Source organism: Trichechus manatus, unplaced genomic scaffold (genome assembly GCF_000243295.1).
Source record: "Trichechus manatus latirostris isolate Lorelei unplaced genomic scaffold, TriManLat1.0 scaffold00009, whole genome shotgun sequence".
NCBI classification, from domain to species: Eukaryota; Metazoa; Chordata; class Mammalia; order Sirenia; family Trichechidae; genus Trichechus; species Trichechus manatus.
In genome coordinates, this window is record NW_004443945.1 from 14,584,696 (window position 1) to 14,596,543 (window position 11,848).

Sequence of the window (11,848 nt, forward strand, 5' to 3'; positions counted from 1 at the left end):
AGCTCAAGTAGATACAAGAGACTAAACAGGTAGCATCGGTCCGGAGGTGAGATGGGAAGGCAGAGAGGGTTAGGAGCTGGTTGAATGGACATGGGGAATCGGGTGGAAAGGAGGAGTGTGCTGTCACAGTATAGGGAGAGCAATTAGAGTCACACTACAATGTATGTATAAATGTTTGTATGGGAAAAATTTTTTTAAAAAAAGGAGGACTCAGTGCTTAGGGGACACTGAGCTTCTGTTAAGGATAACGGTGTGATTTGGGAATGGATAAAAGGGTGATGGTTGAACAACCAAATGAACATAAGTAATGTAATTGAACTGTACATATGAAAATTGTTGAAATATCAAATGTTTTGTTACGTATATACTTACCACAAAAAATGTTATTTAAAAAAAGTGGTGGGTTTTATTTGTGAGTGTGTTGTGTTTTAACAAAAGTCTGATTATATTATGCCAGTGCTTAAAAATCCCTCCACAACTCCCTGCTACCTTCCAAATCTAAATCCAAGGCATAGTATTAAAATCTTTAAGCTCTGACCTTTGCCTACCTTGAGTCTCCTCTACTGACCCACCTCCATTTAAACTCTATGATCTGCACTTTCTGAACCACTTCTGGAAACTGTTTTGTTTTGTTTTTGTTTTGGTGGGGTAACTGTGGTAGATTTTAGTCTTTTGCTTGGAATATTTTCTTCTGCCCAGCTAACGCCTACTCATCCTTTGAGTCAGCCTAGGTATTATCTCCCCAAGATAACACCAGGCACTCCTCTTGAATGAATACATCCATGATATGCTGTTCGTAATGGTGTCCCAGCACCTACCATGCAATATTTTAATTATGGTTAATCGTGTTTCTCACAGTGATCTCCTTAAGGGTTAGCTGATAATGGTTAAAAGTATTTCCACACTCAGAGATACCTGCATTTCAGTAGGTGACGAGAGAATATCAGAAGACTTTAAAATCTACAAACATCTAGAAATTTTAACAGGATCAAGTGCCTGACAACCCCCAAACAATAACACAGAAATAACAAATTACTCATAAAATTAGCCTGGCATATTTTTTCTATGATTATAATATACTAAAACACCTTAACAGTATTTTTTCATGATACTTTACATTGTTACGTGTTCATATGATTATGGTTGGCCTTAGACTGTCAGCCCCCCGAGGGCATGAATCATTTCTATCCAAAGCATTTTGTACTCTCCTTCTCACTCAGCTCTGCTTAACACAATGAAACTTTTTAAACGCTTTGAAAGTAAAGTGGTACTTTTGAAAGTGTAAAATTCCTTAAATTAAAAAAAGACATAACACCACAATGTTCTTCTGGTATCTAGTTAAACCAAATACGCTCCTAGTCCAAAAGAAACCTGAGCGGCTATCATATACTCTTAAATACTATTAATTTTACTTCCAGGTAAACTAGGCAAAATTGGGCATGTGTTTAAAGATGACATTTGGTTTTAAAAATAAGGCCAATACTGTATAAGCAAACCTTTTGTTTTTGGATTATTGGGTTTCACCTTAAAGGCATCCACTACCTAAATGAGTGTGGTATTTCATTTCCATGTTTCATTCATTAATCCAACTAATATTTTTGAGTACTACTATGTGTAAGGCATTGTGTTAGATTAGAAGTTGAGGCTACAATAGTGAAGAAGACAGAGATGGTGTCTGCTCTCTGAGGGCTTATACTCTAGCAGAGTAGACAAACCATACACAAGTAAATGAATAATTCTGACAAGTATTATGGAAGAAATATTAAAGGTGTTGTGATAAAGAATAAAGAGGGAAACATACTTAAAATCATGGTCAGGAAAGACCTCTCTAAGGAGGAAAGTCTGAAGCTAATTTCAGAAGGATTTGAAAGAGGCAGTCATGCTAAGACTGTGTGTATGTGAGGGGTAGAGGGAAGAAGATGAGCACTGAAAGCTCTAAAAGCCACGTTTTAAAGTTAGATTAACTTGTGGAGTCACTGGGTGGTACAAAAGGTTAACACACCCAGCTCCTAACAGAAAGGTTGGACATTCAAGACCACCCCGAGGTGCCTCAAAAGAAAGGCCTGGTGATCTACTTCTGAAAAATCAGCCACTGAAAACCCTATGGAGCACAGTTCTACTCTGAACTACATGGTCACCATAAGTAGGAATTGACTAGGCAGCAACTGGTATTTTTGTTTGTTTTTTTCTAGTAAGGTTCTCTGAATTCTCAGATATAATATGAATAAGACAAGTGGGTAAACATATATTTTGGTTAAATAATAGAATTAAAAGTTGATCCCAGTGAGATCTAAGAACAAATCACAGAGTACTTTTCACAAATCAGTCTCCTCGCATTCGCCTAGGACAATCAATATCTTGTCAAAAACCAATGTACTGGCGTCAGTATTACAGCCACTGCTACACCTTAGTTATCCTCTAAGAGTGGTTTTTGCTGAGGAAACTGCTTCAAGTGGCCTCCCTCTCGCTGGCCTTCTAGACAAATTATGAAGTCACTTAAAAGTCTCCCAGGCATACTTTGGCCTCCCTGCAGATGAGGAAAAGAATTTTGCAATTAAAAAAAAGAAGGGAAGATTTCACCCAGGAATGCTAAGATAATATTAAGGTCTAAAGACTGCTGTCTGTAACCAGTTAACAATAACCACTATTTATTGCACACCTACTTGTGCCAGGGCATTTGCATAGTCTATAATATGACAATCCTTCAAGGTAGAAGTCATTAGTCATATAGTATACACAAGGAAACATGGGCTCAGAGAGTTTAGTAACATAAGCAAGACCTCACAGTTATTAATTAGCAGAGCGAGGTTTCAAGTCAAAATCCATACAGTCTGATCACACTTGCTTCCACTACCTCTCTCTTCATCATAAAGTATAATCAGTTCTTTATTAAAATTAATTGTCAACAGGAAAATATTATTTAATTTCCCTTACTTATATTAAAATGTAAAATATATAAAGAATGTATTAGTTACTTTCTCATAAAATGCAAGTCAAATTTTTAGAATGAATTTTGAATCCTGAAAAAATACAGGGTTTCAATATTTGGCAGTGGCAATGGTTACCTGCATGTACAATAATCATTTTTATTTAAAAGTCTTCATGATTATATTTGATAATTTATCTAGCATGACATGAAATTCTTAAAATTTTATTTTAGCCATAGAAGAAAATATGGAATTTTTTTTTTAATATTAGAATGGGGAAGGTCATTCTAAGTATATCCCAAATCTAAAAGCTATAAAACAAAAGCATAAATCCAAATACTTAAAAACTAAAAAAAAATTCTGACCAGTTTTAAGAAAAAAATCACAAAAAAGGTCACAAATCATATGACAAATTACAATTCATCACAAAATCATAATTTCTTTAATACGTAAAGAGCTTCTACAAATCACTAAGAACAACCAACAGAAAAGGAAATACAAATGGCTCTAAACAAATGTAAAGGAGTCCTCAACCTCAATGGTTAAAAAAAACAAAACAAAACAAATTAAATCTACAATGATCTATTTTTTCCACCAAAATATTGGCAAAGATTATCACACAGTGAGTTGGCAAGGGTATGAGAAAAGACTCTCTCACACATGTCACTCATACATATGACCTCTACGAAGGTAAACTTGGCACTATTTATTAAAACTTAAAATATACTGACCCTTTGACCCAACAACTCCATTTCTAGAAATTTATCCCAGAGATAGTCACCACACATGTGGGAAATGATATATGTACAATGATATTTATCTATATTTCCAGTGGCAAAACTGAATATACCATAGACAGCCAGAAGAACAACAACGGAAAAAAAAAGTGAGTTTTGGAAGAAACACAACCAGAATGCTCCTTAGAAGAGGATGGCAAGACTTCGGCTCGCTTACTTTGGACACGTCATCAGGAAAGACCAATCGCTAGAAAAGGATATTCTGGTTGATAAAGTGGAAGGTCAGTGAAAAGGAGGGAAACCCTCATTGAGATGGACCGACACAACAGCTAAAGCAATGAACTTAAACACAGCAACAACCATGAAGATGGTGCAGGACTAGGAATGTTTTGTTTTCTTACACATAAGGTTGCTATTGCCATGAGTCGAAACTGACTCCACAGCAACTAACAACAACAATAAACATGAATGAGGTAGCTATATATAAACTGATGTGGAATTGATCTCCTAAAAACCAAACTGCAGAACACAATGTATAGCATCCTATCACGTGTTATCTATGTTTACATACCCACATACATACACACTCTCACACACACACACACACATATAGACATACAATATTTGATATACACACATATCTACTCTTATATGCCTAGACTATAAGAGTATACTATAAACTGGTTACAGCAGTTGCCGCTGTGTAGGGGAAATAAATAGCTAAGAAATTTTACATCATACTATGTATTGCCTATTGAACAAAGAAAATAAAGAATTTTATAAACTGACTTTGGAAAGTACTTTTAAAACTGAGTTATAAAAAAAATCTAGAATTTCCCACCTTAGTTTTAAATATAAGCTAAATTATTATATTAATCTGTTGTGATATGCAGAGTAATGCTAGCCTCATCGAATGAGTTAGGAAGATTACTGTCTTCCTTTATCTGGAAAGCCCACTATCTTTTGACATTAACAGAAAATCTAAACTGAGAATGAATGGATAATATACAGGTCAGGAAGCACATAATTACTTTCCAATGTTTGTTACAGAAACTCCTTACTTAAAAGACTATAATATGCACATAGTAAAAACCCAATAAATATTTATTGAATGAATACTTGCCTACAGATTTCTGCAGGTTTGCTTTCCTTATACATTTTTTTCACGATATAACACACACACCTAGAAAAATGAATTAGGCTTTTTCTCAAAAAATTTATTCTTTATATTTACCAATAAAATGGGTGAAATGCCTCATTAACATTACCACAAGTGAAATCAACATTATTTATTAGGTACCTACTATGTGTCCATATTAGGATGCTACAAAACAACGAAATACCAAAAAAGAGTAAAATTTGATTCTCACCCTCAAGAAGTTTATAGTCTTGAAAGACAAAGTACGAAAACATTAATCAGTAAAAGGATATTACAGACTTCATTGATTGAGTTATCCAAACTAAAAGTGCTACAGGAATTCATGCAAGAAAAAAAGTAATTATTGACTAGGGATCTATTGAAATGTAAAAATGCTTCCAAAATTATAACATCTCACTCTATATAAGATAGAATAATTTGATGGTGATACAAGACTTTCTAAAGTATGTGGCTATTCAGCTGAGCTTTGAAGATATTGCTAATAATTAATTATAAACAGTTCTTAATTATTCAAGCTCCAAAGGAGAGAGATTACTGCTGTAGTAGTCTCAATCTGTTTGAACTCTCAAATCTCTCATTAAAAATGTTTCATTACCACAATTAAAAAAAAAAAATGTTTCCGGCATGAGACTCTTAATATATGTGTATACATGTAAGTTATATGTATGGGAATAATGTGAATCCATACATTAATAATAAAGCTTAATTTCTTTCTTCTTTTTTCCAAAAAAAATTAAAATGCAAATATAAGTTCTAATATTTTCTTCCTGTACTCCAATATATCATCTTGTGATGCCCTTGAGTTTGCATACCCACTCTGCATGAATACTGGATATGGATACTGAAAACTCACAGATCATGCAAAAATACTTCTTATCCAATAGTTTCAATCTCTTCACACATTAAACTTGTTTTTGCAACATAGTAAAGAGGCAACAGACATGAATTTGAATTTCAGTTTATTCTTCTCAGCCCATGACCTTCTCTAAGAATTAATGTTAACATGCAACATCATGTTATTTAATACCCAATATTAATAACCCAGTATTATTTGATGTTAATAAACTTTCAAATTCTTTAAAACTATTTGTCTCTATGGTAATTCTGTTACAAAATCTCTATTCCTTTCCTCCTTTTCCTTGCCTACTCTTATTACAAAAGCCACATGCATTTTAGAGTATGTTTAAAATTAAAATATCAAATATATGTACTTTAACTGGTTAAAATTAATATAAAACTAATTCCGAAATTGTGTTGTCCAATTTGATGTAAGACCCCTTCCAAGACTAAGTTAGGCGGAAATGCAAATATTTACTTAAAATATATCTGAATAGATTCGCCATCAATGTAATGACATAGATTGTAAGAATATATGTTTAGGGAATGTTTATTTCTACCTAAACTATGTAAATATGAATGCTTAAACTTGATGACATGTACCTGCACAGTATGTAGGTTTACATACAGATATAACATATACACATGTAGCTAGCTGAAAAACCCTTTCACATTTTCCTACTAAAATAGACTGTTCATTTTGAGTAATTCATAATTCAATACTCACAAGTTCATTTAAATTTCTATATACTAGAACAGCTGAAGAAAAATATCTATTGCCAATAAAACGTGCTATACTTTGGAAAGTATTTAGAACAATAAATAGATTTAGAATGAAAGTAGCCAATAAATACTATGATTTAGCATACTATAAAGAAATAGAAGCACATCTTACATTTAAATATGTGGATCAAAGAAATACAACTACATATTTTTGAGCATCATTTTGGCAACACTGATTTTTAGCAATTATAGTAAAAAATGTAAATCCAAATATCTAAATCTCAAGCTGTAAGTTTTCATATCAAATGCTTGGCACTATTAGTATAATAGTAAATATTATACTAGTAAATAAAATACTAGTAAATAAATACTAGTAAATAGTAAAAAACATACAAAATAAAGTTAAGCAAAGTTAGGAGTATGCTCAAAAAGCTTTTAGAAATAATGATTTATTCTTCTGTTAGTTGCAACAAACTAATTAAATCCCTTAAATTTTTTCATATCTCAAACAGGCATTCAAATCCAGAAATTATCTTTAAAGAACTAAGTCTTCTTAATTTCATTTAATATGCCAGGCATACATTTGCTTTCTTAGCCCTTCAAGTTATTGTCAGAAGTAGTATTCTCCTCGAAGATATATATATATTTGATACGTATATTGCCATAAATTATTTTGAGTAATTTTCATTAAAATCTGAAATATATATTCAGAAGAAAGAATATACATATAAGAAGAAAGAATTGCTTCTTTGTAAGTGTATTAAAGAATACTGAATGCAACAACCTGTTTTTAAATGTAAGTGATTAGAGGTCAGCGTGTTAGTTCCTTCATACATAGACCCTTTGCTTTCAGTTGTGTGTTTCTGTGAAAAAACATGGGAAATGTATACTTGATAACACTGTCCAACTTCGGGAAAAAAAAAAAGAACTGTCCCAACTTTGGAATGTAAACTGTATAATCTCTTAGAACAATTCATTTAAAGTAAAAAAAAAAAAAATGTTAAGTTGAATAAAACACAGAAAGGAACACATCTCCTACACAATCTCTTTCACACAGTAACTGAGAAATCAAACAGGCATAAAATATTTAAAGCAAACTTGTAGAAACAAATCTCACTACGCTAACAAGGAAAGGAATCTCAAAGCTACAGACAATCCTGTCTGGACAGTTCCTGGTGCTGAAGTTACATAGCCGCGAAACCGATGCCTGCGAGCTACTTTTCAGTCCTTCCAGCCTCCGCAAAATCCCGACCGCCTAGACTGTGAGCACGAGTAGTAAAACTTCACAAGGTAGGAAGCATCCCAAACTGCAGGAATGGTAGGAACTGAAGTCTCTTCAGGATTAAACAGATTTACTAGTTGCAAACAGGAAGAGCAGCAGAGTGCAGGGTGTCAGAACCCGCCGAGGGGGAGGGGCTGGAAGATGGCGACGAACGCACACCCACCCCAGACGCGACTGAATTTAGGCCCCTCGTCCGCCGCGATCGTGGGCATCTCTGCTATTCTCCGTGCTGTGGGCAAAACCGCTGTGCGGCGGTGCTGGACGAGGGGCCCCGGCGGTGCCCACATCCCCTGGCTAGCGCACCTTCTCCGGGTCCCGGCCTGGGAGCACCTGTGCACGGCCATATTGGATTCCTTGCCCCAGTCCCTGCCTCCATGCGGGGGCGGCGGGGAAGGGAGAAGGGACGCGCGGAGCCTGGGCTCAGCCCCAACACCACCGGGGCCCCGGAGCCGAACTGGCCCACGGGGAAAGACGGAAAGGCGCCCGGGAAAATTACACCGCCCAAAGGCTCGCCACCCTCACCTCAGCCGGCCTCGGCGCCCTCCCTCTCCGACACACACCCCCGCGCTCGACACCCAGAACGCAGCCCCGAAGCCGGCCGCAGCCCTCGTGGCCCCAGCGCCGCCGGCGGGCGGGAAGGGCGGCGATCCCGGGAGCGCTGGCGGCCGTGGGGCAGCGACCAAGGGGGCGGAGGGCACGGAGCAAGGCGGGAAGATGGAGCCGGGTCCTTACTTGAGCACAGACTGCTCCTTCTCCTCTTCTTTCTTCTGCCGATCCATGACGGCCAGGATGATTTTCCTCTCCTCCTCCGTGAGGTGGCTGAGGTCGGGGATCTCGGGCTGCAGAGGCGGCTGAGAGGCCGCCGGGTTAGTAGCCGGGCGGCCCCGGGGCCCGACAGGAGCAGACATGTTTGGTGGAGCCGAACCACCCTAGGGAAACAAGGAAGCAACTCCACTGGCTGCAGCGGCGGTAGCAGCGGTGCGGGCGGCTGGGGCAGCCTCCGGCACTGGGACAAATACATACAAATCAATGGCCTTCAATCTGAGGCGACAGCCCCCCCTCTCAAGAAAGAAAGAGCAGGGGGAGGGGAGGGCGAATGCAGGGGGAGGGGGGCTGGGGAGTGCGCTCCGGGAAATGTTTCTTCTTCCCGGGGGAGAAGGGCTGGCAAGTGAGCTGCGCTGAAGAGAGGAGCGGGAGGCCGGGCCTGGACGCGAAGTGCGCGAAGCAGCGGGGGAGGGCGGTGGAGTAAGGTAGCTGGGACGGCTGAGGGTGGGGTGACTGGAGAGAGCGGGTGGGAGGGCGGCGCGCCGGTCCAGGCGAGAGTGTGTCCGGCCGCTGCGGGGGGCGCACGCGCCGCTTAGGAGAAAGGGGTGAAGGCTAACCAGCTGCCCGGGGGAGTCCCACGAACTCGCTCTGGACGCCGAAGGCGGCGTCCGGCGGGCCAGAGAGGCGCCGAGGCGGGAGCAGGGACGGGTAGTGAGGAAGCAGGGATGAATTTCCCAGAGAAACTGCTCCGCCGTCCCGCCGGCTGGCGCGTCACAGGGCTCCCCGGCGTCGCGGAGAGAGGACCCCTTAAGAAGCGAAGGGGAGAAGGCCACGGGGCCAGAGACTGCCGGCGGAGACCCCCGGGCTAGAGAGGAGAAGCGAAAGCGGAAGAGGAGGAATGATAGGGGCTAGCAGCGGAGAGTCCCGGGGTCAGGGCCCTTCGGCTGCGAACGCCCGGATCCGAGCGAGCGCTAAGGCGTAGCAGGGTCAGGCGCCGGCCCCTCCTCATCACGCGCCCGTCCGGGGTCCCTCAGCCGCCGCCGCCGCCGCCGCCGCCGCCCAGGGAGCCGGCGCGTAAGGCCAGCACCCTGCGCCGCCGCCGCCGCCGCCGCTCGGTGCCGCCGCCCGCGCGTCCTCCGCCCCTTCGCCTCCCGGGCTCCTCCCGCGCGGGCCGCGTCACCTCCCCGCCGCCCAGGCCCGGGCACGGCGGGCGCTCCGCGGGCAGTGGCCACCCCCTCCTGAGCGCGACCTGTGGGCTAGGACCGGGTGGAGAGAGGTGGAGGGGAAGAGCGTAAGCGTGTGTAGGGCGCACGAGGTGTCGTGGGGGGTGGGGAGGGCAGAGTGTGAGGGGAAAAGGCTGGTGCTCTCGGGGTGTCAGGTACGGAGGTGAAAGAGTGTGAGCTGGGGATGGGCCGAGGTGTCAAAGGGTGAGGGGAGAGTGTGAAGAGGGGGCGTGGCTAAGGTTTTGGGGCTGGGGTCCTGCCAGGAGGGAGGGCGTGGTCGAGTGAGGTGGGGGCGCCAGGGGTGTCAGGGATGGGAGGGCTAGGAACAGCGAAGAACTTGAGAGGACGGAGTGTGTGAGCAAGTGGGTAGCACTGGTGGTGTCGCGGGTCCGGGCAGGATGGGGGGCGAAGATGGGTAAGGAAGTTCTGGAAAACAGGGCTAGTGGGGTCAGAATACGCGGAGAAGTAGTGGGGAGAGGTTGTAGGAGAGTGGAGAAGTAGGGAGGTGAGACTGGGGGAGTTAAGGTCTGTCTAGGAGGAGTGTGAGGATGCCACTGTGAGTGGGGGTGAATGGGGGTGGGCTGTGAAGGTGAAAGAGCTAAGGACCACCCGGGTGAGGGTGAGCCAACGCTTGGGCCAAGGGCACTCAGTCTGGTCTACAGAAGAGGTGGAGAAGCGAGGAAATCGGGTTAGAGTTGGAGTCTGATTTTCGAAGCACAGAGATGGGCTCCGTGAAAGGGAACGAAAACAAAACAAACAAAAAACCGTTGCCATTGAGTCTATTCCAATTCATAGCGACCCTGTAGGACGGAGTAGAACTGCCCCATAGGGTTTTAAAGGAGCGGCTGGTGGATTCGAACTGCGGACCTTTTCGGTTAGCGGTTCGCTTAACCACTGCGCCACCAGGGCTCCGAGAGTAGAGGAAAAACCAGCCCCAGAACTGGCTAGACCGCCACAGCCTCAGCTCTCCGCGGGTCTGAGCGCCGCCCGGACAACCCTCCCGGTGGGGACCGGGAAGTGGTGAGGTGAGGCGAGACGGGGGGTGGGGATAGGGGCAAGTTACCAGGGACTACCCCCTCTTCTGGCCGCTTGCTGCAAGCCCTGTGAATGACGGAATGTTCGGGGTGGGGGGTGTGTGTATACACCCCTACCCTGCCTCCCACATGCGTACTGTTTAGTGCCTTGCCAGGCCAGATTATGGTTTGAAGAGCAGTACAAAGCCTTTGGGGTTTGTGTTGTATATACTTTCCTGGTGTGTAGTAAGCTCTCTCCCTCCTCCTCCTGTCCCAAGGTACCATCTGACTAGCTCTCAATTTAAGAGAGCTGGGGGGCAGACAAAGCAGCCTAGAAGTCTCTTGAGATTTCTAAGCTTAAATTTCTATTTTCCTTTTCTCCCATGCCTTGTAACTGGGAAGAGGGAGGAGGGAAAAGTTTACTTAAGTGGTATTTTTATTTTTTATTATTATTAGTCACCTGCTTCAAACCAAACTCTCATACTTCAAATAGTGAGATTTTCATCTTTCTGGAGCTGAGCAACCAGATGAGATCATATGAATCCCAATTTATTTAATTTTGTTTTAGAGTTAGAGACTTTTTATATATCTCTAATCTAACGTCATCATCCTATGGGAAATTGAGGACCAATACCAGCCAGCTAGTAAATGGCAGAGCTGGGAACTAGAACCTAGATACTTTTACTCCCAAATTGAAACCATGGTGGCTTTCAACCCTGGCTACACCTTAAAATTACCTGGGTGTTTTTTAAAATACCACCTGGGACCAACCCTGGATTAAATGAATCAACCTCTGGGGTTCGGACTCTGCCTATGGTTATATTTTGAAAGCTCCGCAAGTGACCAATGTTTAGCAAAGATTAAGAACTGCGCTGGGTGCACTGCCACACACAGAAGTTGAGAAAAATCACAACTGAGAAATGGAAAACAAAAAGAACACTTCTGGAGAGAAGTGAATTTTTTTACCCAAAATTGAAATATTGTATTTTCCAGTGCTATCCACACTTTTCTCTCACATGCAATGAGACGTACCAGCAAATATATCTATGACTTTATCCTTGGAAACCTGAAGTGTCACTAAGATACACTAAGCGCTCCTTTAACTGAGAGAACAGTGGTAGAAATAATCAAAGGGATGGTAACGCCACCTCCCACCCCCAGCCAACTATCAACCCAAGCAGA

The 11,848-nt window shown here is 42.4% G+C and overlaps 1 protein-coding gene across 8 annotated transcripts in view; it reads right to left on the reverse strand.

Moving 5' to 3' along the window:
- The window catches only part of RIMS2 (regulating synaptic membrane exocytosis 2), a 647,068-nt gene extending 638,349 nt beyond the window's left edge, over nt 1-8,719 (reverse strand). For 5 of the 8 annotated variants that reach the window (XM_023725997.1, XM_023725994.1, XM_023726001.1 and 2 more), the window contains exon 1: nt 8,398-8,719. In XM_023725997.1, the coding sequence (XP_023581765.1) occupies nt 8,398-8,573 (176 nt within the window). In that variant the 5' untranslated portion in view covers nt 8,574-8,719. The remainder of the gene's footprint in view (nt 1-8,397) is intronic. The other 3 variants (XM_023726009.1, XM_023725996.1, XM_023726010.1) reach the window with 1 other exon arrangement.
- Between the last annotated feature and the right edge of the window lie 3,129 nt (nt 8,720-11,848).